This window comes from Drosophila ananassae, chromosome 3R (assembly GCF_017639315.1).
Source record: "Drosophila ananassae strain 14024-0371.13 chromosome 3R, ASM1763931v2, whole genome shotgun sequence".
Classification (NCBI taxonomy): Eukaryota; Metazoa; Arthropoda; class Insecta; order Diptera; family Drosophilidae; genus Drosophila; species Drosophila ananassae.
This window is the reverse complement of record NC_057930.1, coordinates 10,730,494-10,753,310: the sequence shown is the minus strand read 5'-3', so window position 1 is coordinate 10,753,310 and position 22,817 is coordinate 10,730,494. Positions and strand designations below refer to the sequence as shown.

Here is a 22,817-nt window from a genome sequence, read left to right as displayed (position 1 = left end):
ATTTTAAAAGGTTTTTTATCGTAAAAAATATTTTTTTAGTCCGTCCATCTCACGATGTCATCTCTATAATTTCTTCCACCTCTTGGTCAGCTGGTATTGTTGATTATTGTTGATTTGGGAGAAGGCCCTAAACATTCTATGAAAACTGCGGAATAATACATTCATAAAGATGAATAATGAAAACCCGAATATAGTATTCAACCCTCTTATAAGCTGTATCCAAAAAGTAGTGCTCTATGAGACCCGAACAGTAAGTAATATACATGCTTCATTTGGAAGTTACCCACAGAACACCTCTTCTTACAGCGGCTGTATTTGGTGGGCAGTAACAACCGAGAGACGCGGTTCCGGCTGCTATCCATCGACCGATTAGCACCCAACCGACTGAGCATCGAAGAAAACGCTAATGAATTTAATAACCTAGAGATCCGACGCTTTGTGGCGTCTCTATCAGGCTCGCCAAAGGTAACATCTGCCTATGGCGTCTTGGGATTTGTGCGCTTTCTGGAAGGCTATTACCTTCTGTTGGTTACCAAGCGAAAGTGTTGTGCCCACATCGGCCGTCACTTGGTGTACACCATAAAGGATACAGTAATGGTTCGCGTAAATGAGGTTACGACTCAGCGGCCGCCACATCCTCACGAAGACCGCTATAGGCGTATGTTCCAAAACATAGACCTGCGGAGTAACTTCTACTTCTCATACTCCTACGATCTCACTCGAACACTTCAGTATAATGAGTCAGCACCCCGATTCGTCGGGGCTAAGGTGGACCTAGACCACGATGAGCCACTACCCGATTGGAACAAGCTCACAAACAATGTGGCCCAGGCTCACGAGCGTGTGGACTATGCTTTCCGCAGTGATTCACGGAAGCGGTTCGTTTGGAACGCTTACCTGCTGCAGCCGATGGAGGGCATTATGTTAAAGGACTGGCTGTTGGAGGTGACTCACGGCTTTGTGAGCCAGTCGTGCATCAGCATTTTCGGAAGAAATGTTAACGTATGCCTCATAGCCAGGCGCAGTTCTCGATTTGCTGGAACCCGATTTCTCAAGCGCGGTGCCAACTTCCAAGGTGATGTGGCGAACGAGGTGGAGACGGAGCAAATCGTCAGCGACGGGCAGCGACTTTGCGCATTTACGCAGATGCGTGGATCCATTCCATCCCATTGGTCGCAGGATATCAGCAAGATGGTTCCGAAGCCGCAAATCCAGCTAGATATTTGCGATCCGTACGCCCAAACTCCGTCGCGTCACTTCGAGCGTTTGCTATTTCATTATGGAGCTCCGCTGATTATGCTGAATCTGGTGAAGAAGAATGAAAGGCGTAAGCATGAATCTATTATTTCTAAGGAGTTGAAGACCAGTATTCGGTACCTCAACCAGTTTCTGCCGCCGGCGCACCGTATGAAGCACATACACTTTGATATGGCGCGCCAGAGCCGCCAGAGTGGCGGGAATGTCATGGAGCAGTTGGCGATTCACGCCGAGAACATTGTCCAGATGACAGGTATGTTTTTCAAAGCTCCGGGCAGTGATCTCAGCCTTCAGACGGGCATCGTCCGTACAAACTGCGTGGACTGCCTGGATCGCACCAACTCGGCCCAGTTTGCCATTGGAAAGTGCGCTTTAGGTCATCAGTTGGAGCGACTGGGCTTTGTCAAGTCCGCGAAGCTGGAATTCGACTCGGATTGCGTTACAATGCTGGAGAACTTGTACGAGGAGCACGGCGATACCCTGGCCTTGCAGTACGGTGGCTCCCAGTTGGTTCACCGCATCAAAACCTATCGGAAGACGGCTCCATGGGGCTCCCAAGGCAACGACGTGATGCAAACTCTCAGCCGCTACTACAGCAATACTTTCAGTGACACCGAGAAGCAGCATAGCATCAACCTCTTTTTAGGCATCTACAAACCCAGCTTAATGAGAAGTAAGTAAGCCAAACTTAAATCCACTCTCGCAGGCATTAATCCAGTTTGTCTTTCAGAGGGACAGCCCATTTGGGAGCTCCAGACGGACTACGACATGCACAATGCCTTCCCGCCCAGCACTGATAGCAAGCCGTTGACCGACTGGGTGCGTCACAAAGTACGGGAATGTTTGCCCCATTCGTGCGCCGATTCGAACAAGTTGGTCAAGGAGCTCTTTCGGGTGCACAGCGCTGGTCTCGAGATGATCGATGCCTATTCGAACTACCATCAGTCCTTTAAGTGGACGGACTTTAGCGAGCACATCGGCTTCGAGATCAGCCAGTTGGCCATGCGCTATATGCCCACATTCCGCACGAACTACAGCCCTTTTCAGCGTCAAATCCAGACCTCAAGGAAGGCCCGCCAGAATCCCTCAATGACTGGCCGTAGCTCTTCAGGATCACTAAACAGCAACTCATCAAGCTCCAGCGAGGGAGACGACAGCTCTAGTGAAGAGGAACTAAGCGCTAGCTATGCAGAGAAAGAGGCCAACAATACAGAGTCGACAGAGCCGGCCAATTTGACGCTAGCATCCGTGCTTCCCTCCATGGAGCAGGTCTACGGCTGCACTATCAGTCCGCCTTCAAAACAAAGCATGGCCATCTACAGGAAGTACGTTCAGATGGGCAAACTCTCCAGCGGTGGAGCTCACCCCGCCCAGACGGCTGTTGCACAGCGGGACCAGGAAATGGCGAAGATCATGCGAGGAATAACCCTACGTCCGCTTAGCGATTACGGCACCGACTCCTACTTGAGCGTGCGTCCACCGGTAGTTCCCCGCCAAAGCCTGATTATCTACGCGGAGTACTGTCGCACACATAGAACCTTCAATGCAGTGCCCAAGTTGGAGGAATTTGATGTACTCTACCAATACGTTCAAAAGCTCTAGCTTTCAAGTTAAACCTGATATATATTTATAATTTAATCACTTTGTTATCCACCTATTTATAGCCACAACTGAGTTTTGTTTTTAATATGTATGTTAAAAATATCGAAATATAAAGAGAGCCACTCTTAAATTTATTTAAATACTTTATTTTCTTCTGTTAAATTACAAAAAATTATTCGTTAAAAATACTCAGAAATGTCTATCGTTGGAAGAGGGGATTCCATCCGGCATTCACATACGTACTTCTACTTGCCACTCATCTCGTCTGTTTCCGGATGCGGCTTGTATTGGGTGTGATACGGATGTTCCGCGGATGAAGCTTGCATTGGGTTGTAGCCGCCCTTCTGACCCAGATGCAGTAAATGGCTAGTGGTAGGCTTGTACACGGTGGCCAGTTCCTGGGCCAGCATGAATTGTTCCTGCTCCGGAAAGTCGTGTTCGCAATGGTGTTCGCCGCAAATCTTGCACTCATAGATGTTCGGCCGCAGTGTGTTTCGAATGCGCTGTGGAATTATAGTCCTAGGTTCAGATTAGTCCAAAGTTTATGATTCTGAAACTTACCTCCCAAAAGGTGTCGCCGCTGGAGCGCAGGAAGTTGATTAGCGCATAGCCCGGAATACAGATCAGTGAGAAGGAGGCAAACATCCATCCTATGCCGTAGGCCCAGTCCGGATATGTATAGCGTCCATTGTGGTAGGTGGGTTCGTGATAGTTGATCAGGCTCAGCACCCAGATGGCCTGGAAGGGTTCGGGATTATCATTCATAGTATCCATTCATAGATAAAGGACTGTCCCACTACTTACAAAGAGCAGGCATGGTCCAAGGACGAGCCAGCAGGATTTGAGATACAAGGAGGGTGCCTTGCCGGTCATCTGCTTGACGTTCTTTGATAGCCGACCAGTTCCATAGAACCAGGCAATAGCTATCATCTGGCAGAAGGCCAGAAACATGATCGTCACGGATGCGGCGTAGTGATCCATTAGCTGGAAGTAATAGATGCCACCCTGGATGATGTTCGGCATTCCGAAAAGGCACGAGATTACGCATACGAAGAGAACCACTATTTCGTGGTAGCCCAGATGGCGCTTGATCCACCTCGGGAAGCCGTCCTGGATGGACGTCACCACTACTTCAACAATGGCGAACTGCGAGTTCAAGCCCAGGCAGAGGAGCATAAAGAAGAACATGACGGCCCACAGCTGGGCGTACGGCATCTTGGCCATCGCCTGAGGGTACACCACGAAGATCATGCCCGGCCCGTCGCCAATGACGTCCCGGACATTGGTGTTCTGCTCCAGTGCCAGGTTGCCCAGCGTGGAGAAGGCAAATATTCCCACCAGTAGACTGGTTATCATGTTCACCGCACTCACCGCCACCGTGTCCCGCAGGATGTTATTGTTGTACTTGTTGTAACTGGCAAAGGAGATCATCGAGCCGAAGGTGATGCCCAGGGAGTTGAAGTTTTGACTCGCCGCATTGATCCACACATTGGCGTTCTTCAGCTCGGACCACTTGGGCCGGAAGAAGAATCTCAGGCCCTCGGCTGCTCCATCCAGGGTCACTGCCCGTCCCATCAGGATAATGATTAGTACGAACGGGAAGGTGGCTGTGAAGTAGCGTACTTTCGCCGAAGACTTGATGGACTTCCACGTGGCGAAGTAGACCATTAGCCAGGCGCAGATCAGGCAGGCAAACAGCTCCCAGCGCATCATTCCTGGATACTCTAGACCACCACTAATCTGGAGGACTTTGTTTCTAAAAAGAGGTAGTTTTGGTCAAAAACTAATCTGCCATTACAGTCATCACCTCCTGGACTTACTCGAAAAACTCCTCGGAGGGTGTGCGGGAGGTGTCCGGTGCAGTGATGTTCGATCCCTTCGGCTGCGGAACCCAGCAATCCGGCGTGTTCCATCTACAATGTACATTTTATTATTATCGTATCCTTGAAAGTAGGCCTTGAGAATTATAGTCACCTGTTGCTGCAGTCCACCCAGGGCATTTCAGTTTTGAAGGATGTGAAGAAGTAATAGATGGAGTAGCCGATGATGACACTGTAGTAGGTGGACATAAGAAACGAGACGACCACACTGGCCAGACCGGCTCCTGCAATGTAAATTAGAAGCCATTAGTGACCTAAAAATATTTGAATTCTAAACTAGCACTTCTTAATCTTTATTTTAAACATTAAAGCCTGTGTGCATGATAGTTGCATTGAAAAAAGCGTAACCTTTATTGATAAAAATCGGACCGGTTTCGTTGGGAATCGCATGTCTAGACTGGAGGCACTCATCTGCATAATTGGCCATGTGACGACAATTGGATTGGAATCCATCCGATGTGGCTCGCGAATCTTGGTTAAATAGTTTTGCACGTCATTAATATTTATAAACTGGCCTCTGGGTTGTCGCGAGTGGGCGTGCCAGCAATGTAGTTTGTTTGGCAAAATATTGACAGTAATTAAGCGCTTGCATTGTAAGGCTTTTTGCTAGATTCATCTCACTAATGATAGCCTTAGCCCCACATGAAGGGGATGAGCGGAAAAGCAGAGGAAGTTTATTTTTCCCGCTTTACCTTCGAATTTTCACGCCACCTCCACAACAATGATCTTCTAATTAGCCATCCGGATGGATGTGTAACTGGAGCGTTAGTCTGTGGAGCCACGAAACTAGTGTAAATCAGAATGAATAACATTGCTCGAAAAACTGGTTAAATAGTGTTCCGACCTTGGCCATGGACTTGGCTAAAACAGAGTGAAGCATATTTCTGTTTGTCATGGTCGGTGGGCACACCCATTGTATTATTTTTTTGAAGTTCTGGGGATGGCGCCGGATATCGTGACGAATCTGAATATGTGACGCCATGAACTTGATTGTCAATGGGGATTTTTATTTATGGCATAATGTAGAAATCGTAAAAGCAATAGCACTATTATAATTATTTTTAGTCAAGTACAGGGTCTATACACGAGCTATGTTACTCATACGACCTGTTGGCCTGAGAACAGAATATTTCTAAAATTACCTTTGAACAATGGGCACAGTTGACCCAGCGCCCCGATAGGTCCTCGGCCAGTATATTGACCCACGGATAGCTCCATAAACAGCAACGGAATGCTGCATATGAACAGTATTATGCAATAAGGTACGAGAAAAACACCTGAAAATAAACAGAATGAGAAAATATTTATATACATATGCACCCCTGTCCGACAGCAGCTATGCAAATAAATTAAATTAATTATAAATATTTGAGATCAACAAAAGCCAGTTGCATAAGTCCGTCTGGAGACTGTCCCTCCTCGTCATTACAAGGAGGTCGTGTGCCAGTTTCTCTTGGCAGTTGGATCAGCTCATTATAATGAGCCCCAGAGAAATGAGGAACGTAAATGTGGGGGCCCAGCTCCAAGTCCAAGTCTCTGCCGGTCTCAGCGGTGTAAATGAAGATGGACGCAGGCCTCCGAGCTCGCGTGATCGAGACACCGTCCAGATGATGACAGTGACCGCTCTATTTTGTGTGTCGTTGCTGAGCTCAAACAAATTTTAATTTATGGCTTTTAAACGCTGGAGCGGAAATGCCGCTTAAAGCGAAAAATTGTCAAATGTTTTTAGAACAGAAAACAAAAGCTACCCGGTGTCGTCGCACAAAATCAAAGCAACTATCTCAGTTACTATCTCTATATCTGTCTTATCGGCACTCTTAGTCACTTGCCGGACTCTCACGAGTAACTTCCGCTAAGCCTTCCCTGGTGTAGGCCTCATATTTAATGTGAATTTCGGAATTAACTGCCGCTGACCCCTGGGAACATTCAATCCGGCAAGATGAAAGCCTTCCACTCAATAGGGTTATCAAAATAGCTTTATTAAACTACTATCTTACATTCTAGCTGTCACTTACCACCTCCACTTTTATAGCACATGTAGGGAAAACGCCAGACATTTCCCAGACCCACCGAGTAACCGATGCAGGCCAGAACGAACTGCATCTTGTTGGCCCAGTGCTGCTGGCGTGGCTTCAGCTGGGCCGCCTCATCGGATATGTCCAGGTAGCTGTCATCGTCATCGATGCCCAACGGCCTGAAAAGCAGCAATTGAAAAGAAATGCCTTTAAAATGTCTCCCTACACCATATAGTAAATCTCAGCTATTAGATGATGTGTTTAAATGCCTTAATTGCAATCGCAATCACATGTGCCCGGACCAACAATGGGGGTCTGGCCGTTGGAGGTGCCAACTGCCGGTGCATTGTTGCCGGAGAATCTGAGCTGGGGCTGTCATGTCATGGATGGCGGCTCAATGGGGTGCGATGTTGGTGGTGGTGGTGGTGGTGGTGTTGCAATGAAATAAACAGTCGTTCGTGTTTCAGTTTCCCCCACTTTTGTTTGTTTCCATTAAATCCGGAAGGTATTGAGAATAATCACTTAACTATTACGTGCATGACAAAATCATAGTCTTTTAAAGCCGAATTTAAAGATTACTATAATAGGCTGTAAAATAATAATAGTACTATTTCCTCTTTAATTCTTTTTCATTTTGTAGATCACATATTTTACTCGTATAAGGAATACTTAAGAGTTCTCCTTTAAAGAGTTTTTAGAAATTTTCAAAGGAATACTTTAGTAACCAGCATATATAAATAAACTGTTTAGCAAATTCAAAATTTACTCTCTATTGTTGAGTTGTGCTATGTCTGGTATAAACAGTCCACTTATCCATTAAATCATCCTACATGTTTAATCAACAATCAATTGCTAATGCTTTCGGCAAACAAATCACACGATCACATATCTGACGATCACATTAAATGCCAGACATGGCCTGATTCCATGATTCCATGATTCCATGATTCCATGGTGTTATGCAACATTTTGAGATGTTCTTTTCGATCGGGATCTTACACTTTGGCCACCCGGTTGAACCGGAAGAAGGACTGCTCCGAGTGCTTCGACGACTGTGCGTCGTAGTCCTGGCGAGTTGGCATTTCGAACTTATCGGGACACTAGTTTCGGGAAAGTGTCTGCTATTTCTTTTCGTTACTATGTACTACGTGTATGTGGCGATGTCCTTAAAACACGTTATCCATGCGCCATCACTGGGGTCCTGGGATGCGAGGGGCAGGAGGTCAGGACTCTCGAACTATTTTGGGACTACGAACTGTACGGTTCTCGAGCTGTCGCGTTACTAACTACTAATCTGGAACTTTTTACGGCGCTCCAGCCTGCAATCTCGCAGTTCAAGATGCACACAATGAAGTGGTAATTGCCCAGGTCAACACCCATACCAGTGCCGATCTATTGATCTAGTTAAGGAACAGTGCTTAAAAATAGAAGGTGTGCGATCGACACGTTTCGGGCCCGTTGGCAATCATGTGGGCCTGGCGCCCGCGCCCAAAGATGCCACAATGGTGTTAAAAACGTCTGTTTGCCAAAAGCTCCACACACTGGCTTTCTATGCTAAGGTGCCAAATGTTGGCCAAATTTGCTGCCAATGTTAGATCGTTTTATCGCCACCGCTTTGTTATACTAATTGCCCTTAAATTACACTCAACTACAAAATATTTTTCTTGGCAGCTAAAAGCAACTTACGGTGGCGTCTGCGGGTTCACCATGTCGAACAGCTCATTGGCCGTGGTGGGAACCCGCCGGATGACCAGCTTACGCCCATCCGTGGATCCAATCCCGATGGAGGCCAGTGATCGAACCGAGGTCACATCGGAATAGATCTGGTTGGCGGCCAAGTCGTGAAATTGATAGGAACTGCCGCTCAGCGAGGCCTGCGGTTGCATGTACAGCGGATTGGGGGCCTGTAATCCGGAAGTGGCAGCGGCAATGCCTCCAACCAGGTTACCACTGCTGTTATTCAGGCTGGGCAGGTAACCTAGATGGATTTTAAGAATATTTTATTAACATTTTTATATAAAAAAAATAGCAAAGTACAATAAAAATATATAAAATTATATATATACTTATATTATTAAATTCCTTACATATCTGGCTTATCTGACTTGAATCTGAAATATCCGAGTTACTGCCGTAAAGTAATTAATTTGTACAACTTTGCTGTTGTTTTTTAAGCTTACAACTTTGTGTGTTTTATGGGCAATAAATATAAAAAATTCAAACGTCTTTCGATAGATAAAAATTAATTTTTTATGTGGCTAGACTAATCTTGTTCAATAAACTTGAGTTTATTTGCCAATTTATCTTCTCAAATATTTTGTTTTTTGTATCGCCTTTAAAACAAATATTATTTTTACTTTTTTTAAACTCTATAAGTAATAAATTACCTTCAAAATAACTAATCAAAATCAACAATCAAGAGTCGTAAGTTTATTTTTTTTAATAACAAGATTTCTAATTCTTTTTGAAGTGGGTAGAATTAAAAGTCTTGAAGTGGTTTCAAAGCCAAGTAATTGAAAGACAGCTATTACATGCAGGTACTTGGAACTTTAATAGGTGGGTCACCAACCTGAAGCCACGGAACGCATGCTGCTGTGGTGGCTGCCAATCCGAGCCCGAAGACCCATGCTGAGCGGCGAAATAGCAATCGAATCTCCGGCCATAGTGGTTGTTGTGGTGCAGGTCAGGGTTGCGGGCGATGGCGATATGGCGGGCCCAGGCACTGGTACAGACACGGGTACGGGATCAGCGGGCTGGGCATCAGAATCGTCGATGGTGAAGGTAACCGTTGAGGTGGACTCCCCCGCTGTTGGTGTCTGAACCTGCAGATGAGACGGCTGTGCCTGGAACACCTCCGAGTTGGGCCGTGACTTTAGAGAAATCTGACGTAGAGGTGGCTGTTTTTGGAGAGCCGCCGCCATGGCTGCCAGAGATGTCGTGGAGCTGGTCTGGCGGAAGGGCAGTGGTCCCGCTGTGGTGCCAGGACCAGGTGTTCCAGGTGTTGCCGGGATAATGATAAACTTGTGGGCCCGCGCCGAAGGGCTGCGGATGAGTCGGGCCTGCTCGTCGCCCTCGTAGCAGCTCTCCGCTCCACTGTCCGACAATTGGCTGTGCCGCAGAGGCGTTAGACCGCTGGGCGGGGCCCTGCTTGTCACCGGGTCAGGTGCGGTGGGCGTGGCAGAGTCATCTTTATTGTCTGACATTTTGGCGGTCACTTGCTTTGGTCTTGGACAAATTCGTGTTTTTTTTGTGGATATTAGTTGCTGGTTACTAGTTGCTACTTGCTAGTTGCTTGTTTTTTTTTAGTCGCTTTATCATAAAATCATTTTTGACTCGAGCTGTTGTTGGTTTTTGCACTGGGTCTCTGATGCTGGGGCCACTTTCATATCTATCATTTTTAATGTTCGCAATCTGCGATTGCGAGTTCCAGTTGTCACAATTTTAAATCACATCTAAACCTTGAGTTGCACAATTTTGTTATTATTTACCATGTCAGTTTAAGCTTTTTAAAAATAAACTGAATCATGTGAAACGCACCACCATCACCACCACGGGTTATCTTTATGTGCTTTAATACATTTGATTTATTTCTTGAAAGTGATTCAAATTATATTAAACTAATAGACTATTAGCCTAATAGTATTAGGGCTACAAATGTATCAAAACATGTCAGTTAATGGTGTTCTTAAACTCATCCCACTTAAGAGGTTTAGGTTACTTGAAGTTAATTTTATTAACTTTATTTATTATTTACACACGGTTTTTGTTATCATATAAAAACTGGCAATGGCGCAACCAGCTTTCTTGGGAATTCATAAAAACAAACACTTGCACTTTGACAAATCATTGCTGTATCATTAAAGAGAACATGTTTGTTGCGTTGAGTGGGGAATTTTTCAAAACTTTTTTCTTATACTTATAAAATATTTTGTATTTGTGTATTTTGTAAACAACTTGAAGTCTTGTCCCATTTAATTTTATTTAATTTTATCACCGCCACAGATAAACCCCACCACGAGCTCCCCACATTAGCGCACAGATACTCGCACTTGACTTGACAGATACAAATTTGTATCTTATCGGTGGGCTCCACCTGAAAGGTTTCTCCTTCACCTCCATCTGCCCATCGCCTGTCCCCCCGTGGGCCGCCTTCTTTGACAGCATTTCGACGACAGCTTTCGTTTTGATGATTTTGAATGACGCTTTTTTAGTTGCCAGCTTACCCATATCGGGCTTTTTTCAACTCGTAAATTCAATTTGAAAGTTTTTGGGGATTTAGCTGAAACGGAGGGACTGCGTCATAGGCACGCGATGACATTTGTTGATTTGCTCTAGTGACTTCTCTGTCACGACCGGGCGGCCCAGGGGTCACTGAATATGAAGAGAATGGCTTAACGATGCCGCAATTAATAATTACGCATCTTACATTGTCTCTGTATGTTCACTAATGTCCATGTATATGGGCACGTTGGGGCTTCATTGTAATATAGTATGGATATCAGCCAGAGAAAACTTGTAAAAATGTAAATTTCAGCCAGGGAACGCGGCGCGAATAAAAACTATTAAGCTATTTTTTGAAAAGTAGGAGTGTAGACACGGACTAAGCCGAAGGCAGCACACCCTTGTGTTTCCTTAAATCTGTTGTTTTTTTGTTTGTTTATAAATAGGTTAATTTGCAGAATTTTTTTGATGAATACGGAGGTCCCTGTATATTGAAAACCCTCCATATATGACCCCAAACGATGTTCACATCTTGGCGACTTTTCATCACATACTTTCGAGCAATATCTTCAACGATTCGTAGATCGATTTTCCATTAACCTTTATTAAAATGTGGGAAAAAATTATTTTGTAATTTTATTGGCAAATTTTCTGATTGCTCCTCTTTAAAAATTTAGAAAAATGTATGGGACACCATTGTGATTCCCCGCGTAGGCTAAATATGTAATCTGAATCTGTCTCAAAATATTTAAATAATATTTTGGAATGCTTGTTTTTGGAAATTAGTATAAGGAAGCCGTTTTAAAAAAATATATCCATATATAGCCATATATTTTCGCACTCCCTAGGAATTAGTATCTACTGTTAAATAAATCACTTATGGAGCCAAGCTAAACGTTTTCACTCTCAAAGGCTTGAAAACCAGAGAAATCCTGAGAAATATTTTCAACTCAAACAATGGGCAACCCAAAGTGACATCAAATAAGATCCATATAATACTTTATCGTAAGTCGTAAACCGCAGAAGCCAGGTTGCGGCAGCATAAAACAGATGTTCTATTCTTGGCATAATTCCATCCCATTGTGGCGGGTTGGTCTATAAAAAAAATTAGCACCTCGACTTGTTAATGAAAACTGCGCCCATCTTGACTGCTAATCGTCGGTGCAAAATGCTCCATTATACAATACTTTTGTTTGGCCAGTTGTTGGCCCAAACAAACAGACATTAAATGCGGCTTTAAATGATTGTTTTGCTGCATTCGAAAACCAAACAAAAAACGGCAACACCCGAAAAGTTAAGATAATCACACACTTTAATTGTGGCGATTATCAAGAACGCCGGCAATTAAAGTTAATAATGTAAATTTTATTCATTTTGTCACTTGGTTTAGCATTTGATTCACTTTTTCCACTAGTATAATTTTGCGTTGGGCATTTGATCCAGCGAACAATGCCTAATTTCAATCATAATACGCGTAATAACATAATCAACACAAATTAAATTACCCGACAACGTCAATCGGTCGGATCAAGATAACGCGGCGTATACTTGATACCCAAAGCGATTGCAGTTCGGGGTCTTCAGCAATTTTCGGTTGCGATTTGGCTGGCTGCCGCACTTTCGAAGGGAATTCCGCGCTGAGTTTCGGATTGGACGTGCAGGTCCATCCATCCAAGAGACCCGGGAAAATCGTGCCACCACGCGCGATGTCAAATGTCGGAATGATCCGAACCACGTTTGCAAATATCGCTTACACTTGTGGTCGCGACACTTGGGTAGCGTTCGGCTCCCAGTCTTCTCTCCTTCTCTGGATCGGTGTTGTTCGCCCTCTCTCTCTCTTTATATACACCCAGTATATAATGCTCCATGTATATATCTCGTCCGGAGAGTCGGCTTTTGTTGATAGCGGGCAGATATAACAACAACCACGACACCGGCGGTGCCCGTAATGGGCATAATGAACCACGTCTTCGGGGTAAGCGGGTTAAGCTTGTTCTCCGTCCCCCACAGCTTGAATATTAATTCTGATTATATGACCGCTGGCTCGGTAGGCCAGTGGCAGAAGAGCGGTTCCAATTCGGCAAAGTAAGGCATATCAGCTTGATAAGTTAAATGGCCAGATTTGAGTCGAAGCAAATTGAAAAGCTGGAGGCATATTTAATTTAATTAGGCCCCTCTGATCGCCACTAACCAGTTGAAATAATTAGAGCCATCATTTTTTTATATTTATTTATTTATTAGTTTACAATAAGCGATTACAATTATTTTCGTTTCTCGTTTTTTTTTGTTTCTTTTTTAAATACAATTCTTTATAAGTACAATTTAACTATTGTTTTCTTTTTACAATATTCATGTCCTTTTTTATATTTGCTGCCAGTGCAAAAAGTTTCGTCTAGAATCAAATTTAATTCTATTTTTTTTTGTTTTATACGGTTGTTGTAAAGAAAAATAAAAGTGTTTGGTAATTGTGAACGATGATGCTTTTTTAAGATTTGTGCACTTGCTCGAGTACTCTTTCAGAAGTACCCGTTTCTGGGTTATGGATATTAAGAAAATAATTTTATGCCTGGCTAAGTAGAGTTCGGATTTGAGAGTCAAAAGGGGGGGAAACCTATACACAATAATGCGCTACTAAAAATACCATAGAGTTATTTTTGCCCGTGTATTATTTACAAATTCTGTCTCTTTGTGTACGTGTCTGAGTGCGAGTTCATTATTCATGGTATTTTTCTAAAAGAAATTTCTGTTTCTTTTCTGCTTCTGCTTCGGCTTAAAGTAGTGACTATACATTTTGTTTACGTTTAATAATATTAATTTAAAACTTCATTTTTAATAATTTAATTATCCAGGCCAGGTTCCGAATAAGCTCCCGCAGCTTGCTCGCATCAGGGACAGAAGCGCTGCGTAAACGGGCGCCGGAAACGAAAATTCGCTGCATAGTTTCCGGCGCGTTGACAGCAGCGCCCTCTTCCGGATGGCAAAAGCTACAGGATCCGGATACTGGGCGCTGGTTCGTTGCCTTTTTAAGTACTCTCTATACTTTTGTCTCTACACATTAGTAAGTTTAGTGGAAGTATCTCTTTTGCATTAAAAACAATCACAACAATTTAATATTAATTGACTAAAAAACTACAAAAATAATGGTTAATCATAGTAGTAGTAGTATAATAATAGTAGTAGAGTGTTGTAAAAGTGGTCGAGGGACAGTGGTCAATATCAAATCCTCCATTAGTCGTCGTCGTTGCAATTAAAATTAAAACAAACCTAGTGTTTCCTATGCATTAGATCTTAGTATCTTTTGTGCGCGATTCACGCCTCAGTGGCAGTTATAGTTTTGTCTGATTCTAACGATTCGATGGATATATCCTCCGAGCCCCGGGTCTGGTCTGTTCTTTTGAGTGTGTGTGTGTTTTGAGATTTATAAGCCATCTGGGATATATATTGAAATATATTGTCCAGTGGTTATAGCCGGGGCTGGGGGAAAATGTTCCACCATTGAACGCTTACATACTGCTAGAGAGTATTTTGGGGTGCATTGTTCTGGTTGGTCTTGTTGGAAATCAAAGGCAGTTTTCAATTTTAAACAGGCGAGTTGAGTTCTCGGTTTAAATTATACAGGAAGTAGTTTGCAGTGTGTCTGTGCTATAATACAAAGTGTCGTTGCTGCTAACCCACACCCTAAAAATATTCATATAGGAAGTCTTTAGTTGTACACATAACAATATTAATATTGGTATCCGACTAATGAAGAAGTTGTCGTTAGAGGACGAGAATTCGTTTGTAGCTTCTAGAAGATTTCCTCGCGTCTGTTTGGCAGTTATTCTCTCTTTTCTAAATCTTATGGGCAGCTAAACGTACAAACACTACGCGGAATTCTCATATTAGTGGAAGGAGAATACTATTAACGTTAATACAATTAATAAAATTATTTTCTTATTCTACTAAATTATTTTCGCTTCGCTTTTCATATTTTTTCCTTTTTACAATTTCATTCCATTAAAGTTTCGTTTGCTCTCAGCTCACAACTGAACTTTTGTTTTTCTTTCTGGTAGTTTTTAAATTATTTCGCGATTAACATATTCTTTGTTGCATTTTGCATAACTTTTTGCACGTGCCTTTCAAATATTCACATAGTTTTCATTTGCATTTCTTTACCAATTCGGTTTTCTTAAAGTCTAAAGATATAGCTAGATGTGTTTTGTATGTCAGTGTATGGTTACGTTACGTTTAGGACAGGTAATCCGGTGTGGGCTCTGGCACAGCGTCCGGATTGGCGAACAGCGGGTTGGGGAACTCCGGCGGATGGGGCAACGGAGCGATGGTCTTGGGGCGTCTTCGGTAGGCCATTAGCCAGCAGGACACAGCTACGGCCACGGCTACGAGAGCCAGCAGAGCCGTGATGACCAGGGCGATGATCAGACCCACCATCGAGACGCAAATGTCTTCTACACGCTGAGCCGCCGGTTTGACTGCAAGAATAAGATTTAAAAATTAAGTATCTATTTAACAAGTGAACTTTAATTTAAACTCACTATTGGCATCATTTAGTCCCGGTCCACTGCGCTTCTCGAACGTCAGGATGGCATTCGACGAAATGGTGATCTCTTCGCGCAGCTGACCCTCCACACCCGAGTTGGTGGCAATGGCGGTCGAATCGGTGGAGTTATCGGCAATGGAGCGGCGACGACGTCCGAAGGCGTTATAGCCGCCGCAGTTGACAGGCTGGCAGCGTCCAAAGCAGACGCGTATGTTGCACTGGAAGCGGATGTTGTCGCTGGACGGGAATTTAAAGGCATTGAAGCTGGCCAGCAGGCTGTTGGTGTCCGGGTTGTACTCCCAGTTTCCGAAGATACTGGTGTCTGTGGCACATCCGTTTTCATCCGTCACCAGGTACTCGTTTTGCACATTATCCTCCATGGTCTTGGCAATACAGGAGCGGGCAAAGCCTCCATAAATGGCTGGGGATGAAAAATTTAGGTTAATATACATTTTATTATAAAGGTTAAAGTTTGAATGCTTACTGGCTGGCTCCACATCCACTTGCAGCTTGAGGTTGTCGCCGATTTCGGCAGAGTTGATCTCCTCGCCCTCGTTGGTGATGATGCGCATCTGGCAGATGGGCGGTGGTCCGGTATTGGCAATGGTTCCAGCCGTGGTCAGCATAGAGACATTGAAGCCCAATGTGACATTCTTCTCGCCAGTCTGGTAGACACACTTGATGTTGTAAGCCTGAGCCTTGTAGGTCACCAGCTTGGGATGTTTTTGGATGACCAGCACGAAGCTGGCCACATCCTTCACTGCCTGCATACCGCAGCTTCCAAAGTGAACGCGGAAGATCTCAGTGCGCGGCACTGTCTCTCCGGCCAGATTCACGACGCGGCGACACTCCTCGTCCTTGCTGTGGCCCTTCACATAGAGCACTCCATTGAAACCAGGCTCGGTGATATGGATCTCCACTTGGACACCATCGGCCAGACAACTGACCACCATGTCGGGTCGCGGGAAGTCGGTACGGAAGTTGGTGTGGTTGCAGTGCAGCTCCGGATTACCAGTGTATCCAGTAATGCACTGGCACTGGGCGCGGTGGTTGACGGCATTACAGAAGGCATTTACTCCGCACACCTTGGTGAGACAAGGATCTTCGCAGGTCTTGGTGTCTAGGTTGCAGTAGCGGTTGTCGGCACACTGGTCGTTGCTGGTGCACTCTGGTGGCTCGTCCGGCTGGCATTCTCCGCGCGGTGTCAGGCGGTAGCCAAGTTCGATTGGACAAGTGCAGCGTCCGCGTTCGTCGATTACCATGCCGCGCTCAAGGGCGCACACACAGTGACCGGTTTCGTCGATGCGGAATCCTTGTTCCACCAGGCACGGTGTGCAGTATTCGTAGACATCCAGGGCGGTTCCCGGAGGACAGACACACTGGCCATCCACGTCGCGCACGAAGCCCTTCTCGATGACGCACAGGGATCGCTTGTCGCACTGCACGGCAGCATTGCCGGTGTATCCCTCGAGGCACTCACAGATCATGGTCCTCACAGGAAGGGTATCTCGCACGTGACACTCGGCATTCACTCCGCATGGCTGGGTGGCGTTGCAGGGACTGACACATTCTCCACGCAGGCAGGCTCGTTGGCTGGGACAGTCCGCATCACTGATGCAGATCGGAACGTGACGCTCCGATTCGCAGCCATTCTTTCCGGGCACAGTTCCTGGTGGGCAGGCACACTGAGGTCTATGTTGGTACACCTTGCAGAGTTCGTCATGGCCGCAAATGGCGGTGGTGGCGCAAGGATCATTGCACTTGCCATTAACACAGGCCTTGTCCGTGGGGCATTCGTCGTCGGTGCGACAGCCCAGCGGAGTGCAAGCAATTCTGGCGTTTCCACCATGTCCAGGGATACACTCGCAAACGGCGCGATGTTCGATGGCCAGGCACTGGGCGTTGGTGCCGCACTGCTCACCCTGGCAGGCAGGGACGCAAAGCTGGTTGCGGCAGGCATGTGTTCCGGGACAATCAGAGTTGATCGTGCATTCGATCTTGGCGCACTCGAACTCGGGGTTGCCCTCGTATCCTTGGCGACAGGTGCACACTGGCTTATGGTCCTTGATGCGGCATTCGGCGTTCAGTCCGCAGTTGCACGGATTTCGGCAGACGCCGTTCAGGCAAGACTTGTCCGCGGGACAGTCCGAGTCTGAGATGCAACCACCCACCTTTGTGATTCCTGTGGTGGGCTTGCAGCTACCACTTCCACTGCTGATGTAGCCATCCGGACAGATGCAGATCATGGTGCGCACAGGCGACGTTGGCGTCACCTGGCATTGTGCAGGTCGTTGGCAAGGTTCCAGGACTTGGCAGGGATCCACACACTGCTCGTTGATACAGGCCTGTCGGGCGGGACAATCCGTGTCCAGTTGGCAGATGGGTTGCGGCGGAGGACGGCAGTCCACATAGGGATTGCCAAGGAAGTCGGCCGGACAGCGACACACAGCCAAGTGGTTTTGAGGTCGGCATTCCGCTCGCGGAGCACATGGGTTGTGGTAGACACAAGGATTGACGCACTGTTCGTTCTGGCAGGTCTTGTCCGTGGGGCAGTCGTTGTTGCTGCTGCAGCCAATGACGCGGCAGCGCTCGTAGGGATTGCCTCGGTAGCCACTCAGGCAGCGGCACTGAGCCCTGTTGGACTGGACGTAGCACTCGGCATTGGGACCGCAGGGGTCGTTGATCAGGCACGGGTTGATGCAGTCGCCGTTGATGCAGGCCTTTCCTGAGTCGCACTCTCCATCCACTCGGCATCCGATCGAGCGACAGGCAGCATAGGGATTGCCCTCGAAGCCGTCTTGGCAGCTGCACACTGCGCGGTGCTGGGTCACTTGACAGATGGCGTTGGTGCCACAGTTGCAAGGATTGCGGCATTGGCGATGAATACAGGCCTCCTGGTCCGGACAGTCGTGGTCGCTCTCGCAGCCCGGCGGGCTTTGCAGTACCAGCTTGCGGCATTCACCGCTGGCATCGGGCACCTGGGATTCGGGACACTCGCAGACCATGGTTCGCACCGGAACGCTGTCCAGGACACTGCACTGAGCCGAGCGGGCGCAAGGTGAGAGTACTGTGCATGGGTTTTGGCACTTGACGTCGATGCACGCCAATCCGCTGGGGCAATCTCCATCGTCTCGGCACACTGGCTCCACGGGTCGCGGTTCGCAGTAGGCATGCGGATTTCCAATAGGCAGTTGGTCTGGGCAACGGCACACAGCGCGATGCTGCAGGGCCTGACAGATGGCGTTCTGGGCACAAGGATTCTGCTGGCCACATGGATTCACGCACTGGTTGGACACACAGGCCAGGTTGGAGGCGCAGTCGTAGTCAGAGTGGCATTCCAGACGGAGGCAGCGCACGAAAGGATCACCCTCCAGTCCGACGGGGCAGCGGCAGTTGGCACGATGGTTGCGGCCATAGCACTCGGCATTCAGGGCGCACGGATCTGTGACCAAGCAAGGACTCACGCACTCCCGATTCAGACACTGCTTGTCATCGCTGCACTCGTCATCCGACTGGCAACCAATCGGGGAACATCCGAACTGGGCGTTGCCAGAGAAGCCTGGCTTGCAGTAGCAAACGGGGTGGTGGTTCTTCACCGAGCACTCGGCATTGGGTCCACAGTTGCAGGGACTGGCGCACTGGGTGTTAATACAGGCTTCGCTTGCCGGGCAGTCGGCATTGGACTTGCATCCCACGGTGATAACATCCGAGGCTAAAGAAAGGCAACAGATATGTTAAGTATGAACTGTATTCTTGAACTCTTTGGAAACTTACGTGGCAGGCATCTCTCCTGAGGATTACCGGAGTAGCCTGGTGGGCAGCGGCAGATAGCCTTGCGCTGCTGCACATGGCAGTAGGCACCAATTCCACAGGCATCGGCGGCACAAGGATTCACGCACAGCTCATTGCGGCAGGTCTTATCCCTGGGACAGTCGTCATCGCGGGTGCAAACTGGCTCCGGAACTCTTGGACGACCCACTTCGGTTGAGTAGCATTCAATGCGGGGATTGCCCTGGAAGCCCTTGGGGCAGCTGCACTGGGCATAATGATCCCGGGCAGTACATTGGGCATTCACCCCGCATCTCTCCAATCGGCAGGCATCCAGGCAGTTTCCATTTGAGCAAACCTCAGGGTTGGCACACTCCGAGTTGTGCTGGCATCCAGTGGTGACCACTGGGCGCTTGATGGGCACACAGTTGCCAGAAGTGTCCGTTACCGTGTCGCTGGGGCACTTACAGATCATGGTTCGTAGAGGCAGGGTATCCAGGACGTTGCAGGTCTGTTGTGGACTGCAGACATGAGGAGTGGCGCACGGATCGGCGCATCGCTCATTTATGCAGGCCAACTTGGATGGGCAGTCGGCATCCTGGGTGCATTGGGGCTGCGGGGCAATCTGTGGGATGTCGCATTGGACGAACGGATTGCCTCTGTAACCAGGACGGCACTCGCATTGTGGCTGGTGGCGACGACCCACGCAGATGGCGTTGAGGGCACATGTCTCCTGTTCGCAAACTGGACGGCAGACTCGGTTCAGACGGTCGCAGGCCTCGTGATCGGCACAATCCTCATTGTACTGGCAGTGTCCGGTGATGCAGGAGACGAAGGGGTTGCCCTGGGTTCCGGCCGGACAACTGCACACGGCTTGGTGATTCTGCGGCAGGCACTGGGCGCCACTGCCGCATCGGACCTGTCCATGGGTGCATGGGTTGACGCAGTTCTCGTTCAGGCAGGCCTTGTCGTAAGGACAGTCGGCATTGATCTTGCACTCAGCTAAAAGGGTAATGTTTAATATTTAATTATTGTGAGATTATACTCAATAGACTTACGTTTGTAGCATTGGACTTGTGGGTCACCTCCCCAGCCAGCTGGGCAGAAGCAAATCGGTCGGTAGTTCTGCACACGACACTCGGCATTGCCGGCACAAGGATTGGCCTCGGCACAAGGGTCCTGGCAACGCTGGTTGATGCAGGCTGCGTTGGGTGGACATTCAGAGTCATGGGTACATCCGGCTGTGATTTGAGCTGGAAATTCGCAAGTTTATTTTAATATTAGAGTTGGAAAAAGAGAGTTCAACTATTTATTGTTCTTACGAGGCTGGTAGCAGTTGGTAAACGGATCTCCTTGGGTTCCCTCTGGACAGCTGCAAATGGCGCGGTGCTGCTGGGCCAGACAATGGGCAGAGCGGGCACACGGCGAGGCATCCAGGCAGGGATTGACGCAGTTGCCACCGCGGCAGGCTTCCGTGTCCTGGCACTGATCGTGCGATGTGCAGCCTTGGTCTCGAGCGGGTTCTGTAGCGATGATATTAAAGATTAAAATTGGATCTCCAAGAAGGACGAATCAACGTGATCAAGTGCAACAGTTAAGAGTTATAGGGTGCAGGGCAAAGTATGTACAATTATAGAGTGCAACTGCCTAGGAGGTGCAACGCTATAAATGGTTTCAAAATTGCTCAAAAATATCATTTAATAAAGCACTTTATAAACAGAAACTGCTGCTGCAATGAGAAAAGCAAACTCAAAAAATAAAGCGTAAAGTATTCTATTAATTAATGAGTATCAGCTAGTCTTACCTTTGCGACATCCAATGTCAGCATCACCCACATAACCAGGCTCACAGCGACAGATCATGGTGCGCAGGGGCAGGGTATCCACCACCTCGCAGATGGCATTGGCACCGCATGGATGAGTTACAGAGCACGGGTTCTTGCACTCGCCGCCGAAGCAGGCCAGTTTGCTCGGACATTCCGCATCCATGGTGCAACCCTCCGGCTGTGCAGGTATCAGGTCGCATCTTACGGCTGGGTTGCCACTAAATCCGGCTGGGCAGCGGCACTGGGCACGGTGGATGTCCACGCGGCACTGGGCGCCGATGCCGCAGTTGCAAGGATCCTCACATCTTTCATTGCGGCAGGCCAAATGGAAGGCGCATTCGTCATCCGAGCGGCACTCGGGACGGTCGCAGCGCACCAGAGGATTGCCGCGGTATCCATCCAGACAGTGACACCTGGCACGGTGATTGAAGTCCGCACGACAGATGGCTCCGGTTCCGCACTGCGTAAATCCGCAAGGATCGACACACTTCTCGTTAATACAGGCTTCCGTAGCAGCACACTCTCCGTCGGATCGGCATCCCAGGAGATAGCAGTGCTGCAGGGCGTTTCCGGTGTATCCCTCGTTGCAGACGCACAATGGACGGTGCAGTTGGACGTGGCAACGGGCCTGGGCGGCGCAGAGATTCGATTGCTCGCAGGGATTACGGCAGACCTGGTTGATGCAGGCCTTGTCGTTGGTGCAGTCGCCATCGCTAATGCACTCCGGCTTCGGCGGCTGGATCTCCTGCACCTGGCGCAAGCACTGGGCGTATGGAGAGCCGTAGAAGTCCGGTGGGCAGCTGCAGACGGCCTTGTGGTTAATGGCACGACAGATGGCATTGATGCCGCAGGCATTCAGGCATGGATCTCGGCACTTCTGGCTAACGCATGTCCTGTCCCTGGAGCAGTCTTCGTTTATCACACACTCCGGATAGCTGCAGGTGGCAGCTCCATTGTGGACGCGACAGATTCCGTTGCTGCGACACGGTGACGGCTGGCAAGGATCCACTGGCTCCGCCTGGCGAGGAGTCTCGCACTGGACGAATGGATTGCCCACCATGTTGGCAGGACAGCTGCACACCGGGCTGTGGTTGATGGTCTGGCAAATGGCTCCGAATCCGCATTCGCCTACACAGGCATCCACGCACTTGGAGTTGATGCAGGCCCGATCCTTGGCACAGTCCGAGCTCAGAGTACACTCCGGTCGGCAGCCCTGGACCAGCGGATTTCCAAAGAATCCTGGCAGGCATTCGCATACCGCCTTCTCGTTCTGCTCTCGGCAAATGGAGTTGGGGCCGCAGGGCGAGGGGTAGCAAGGATCCGATGGCGGAGGTGGAGTCAGTAGACGTTGACACTGGACGAAGGCATTGCCTGTGTATCCAGCTGGGCAGGAGCAGATGGGAATGTGGTTGTTGGTGCTGCAAATAGCCTCCAGTCCACAGACTCCAGGGCATGGGTTCTGGCACTTGTTGCGGATGCAGGCCTGGTTGGCAGGACATTCGGAGTTGCCAACACATTCTGGACGGCAGCCCTCGTAGGGATTGCCGATGTATTCGCGCTGGCTGCATTCGCACACATAGTTCTCTCCCTGGACACGGCACACGGCATTGGTCCCGCAGGGTGACGGATAGCAGGGATTCTTGGGTGTTGGCGGAGGAGTGGGCAGATCTGGAAATTGCGAAAAGGTAAAATATTTAGATGTATGTGAAAGC

General features: G+C 47.9%; 3 protein-coding genes across 38 annotated transcripts in view; 1 reads left to right on the top strand and 2 right to left on the bottom strand.

The window, feature by feature from the left end:
- Positions 1-61: 61 nt before the first annotated feature.
- LOC6503994 (polyphosphoinositide phosphatase) lies at positions 62-2,993 on the top strand. The gene is made up of 3 exons (XM_001965176.4): positions 62-250; positions 307-1,930; positions 1,988-2,993. The coding sequence occupies exons 1-3, from the start codon at positions 170-172 to the stop codon at positions 2,857-2,859; spliced, it is 2,577 nt and encodes an 858-aa protein (XP_001965212.1). The 5' UTR covers positions 62-169; the 3' UTR covers positions 2,860-2,993.
- Positions 2,985-12,718, bottom strand: LOC6506615 (sodium- and chloride-dependent GABA transporter ine). Of its 3 annotated transcripts, none has more exons than XM_044716640.1 (10): positions 12,378-12,718; positions 9,324-10,212; positions 8,441-8,732; positions 6,755-6,933; positions 5,882-6,016; positions 4,834-4,963; positions 4,680-4,772; positions 3,664-4,615; positions 3,421-3,597; positions 2,985-3,362 (listed from the first exon to the last, which is right to left on the bottom strand). In XM_044716640.1, exons 2-10 carry the CDS (start codon positions 9,955-9,957, stop codon positions 3,105-3,107), a joined length of 2,850 nt encoding a protein of 949 aa, XP_044572575.1. In that variant the 5' UTR covers positions 9,958-10,212; positions 12,378-12,718; the 3' UTR covers positions 2,985-3,104. The 3 variants fall into 3 exon arrangements, with proteins under 3 accessions (XP_044572575.1, XP_014760573.1, XP_014760572.1); XM_014905087.3 differs by having other exon boundaries at positions 12,481-12,718; XM_014905086.3 differs by lacking the exons at positions 8,441-8,732; positions 9,324-10,212; positions 12,378-12,718 and adding an exon at positions 7,754-8,043.
- Positions 12,719-13,283: 565 nt separating this feature from the next.
- Positions 13,284-22,817, bottom strand: part of LOC6506596 — a 129,200-nt gene continuing 119,666 nt past the window's right edge. For 33 of the 34 annotated variants that reach the window (XM_044716232.1, XM_044716235.1, XM_044716238.1 and 30 more), the window contains 7 exons: positions 21,085-22,773; positions 20,603-20,803; positions 20,339-20,533; positions 19,287-20,282; positions 15,997-19,224; positions 15,508-15,933; positions 13,284-15,444 (listed from right to left, as the gene is read on the bottom strand). In XM_044716232.1, the coding sequence (XP_044572167.1) occupies positions 15,203-15,444; positions 15,508-15,933; positions 15,997-19,224; positions 19,287-20,282; positions 20,339-20,533; positions 20,603-20,803; positions 21,085-22,773 (6,977 nt within the window). In that variant the 3' untranslated portion in view covers positions 13,284-15,202. The remainder of the gene's footprint in view (positions 15,445-15,507; positions 15,934-15,996; positions 19,225-19,286; positions 20,283-20,338; positions 20,534-20,602; positions 20,804-21,084; positions 22,774-22,817) is intronic. The other variant, XM_044716250.1, reaches the window with a different exon arrangement.

Excerpts from the sequence above, each read along its gene's own strand:
- LOC6503994 (XM_001965176.4), top strand. The coding sequence starts at position 170 with ATGAATAATGAAAACCCGAATATAGTATTCAACCCTCTTATAAGCTGT. Across the intron at positions 251-306 it reads TGCTCTATGAGACCCGAACA|CGGCTGTATTTGGTGGGCAG; the intron begins GTAAGTAATATA and ends CTCTTCTTACAG. Across the intron at positions 1,931-1,987 it reads CAAACCCAGCTTAATGAGAA|AGGGACAGCCCATTTGGGAG; the intron begins GTAAGTAAGCCA and ends TTTGTCTTTCAG.
- LOC6506615 (XM_044716640.1), bottom strand. The coding sequence starts at position 9,957 with ATGTCAGACAATAAAGATGACTCTGCCACGCCCACCGCACCTGACCCG. Across the intron at positions 8,733-9,323 it reads CATGCGTTCCGTGGCTTCAG|GTTACCTGCCCAGCCTGAAT; the intron begins GTTGGTGACCCA and ends AAATCCATCTAG. Across the intron at positions 4,773-4,833 it reads TGGGTGGACTGCAGCAACAG|ATGGAACACGCCGGATTGCT; the intron begins GTGACTATAATT and ends TGTACATTGTAG.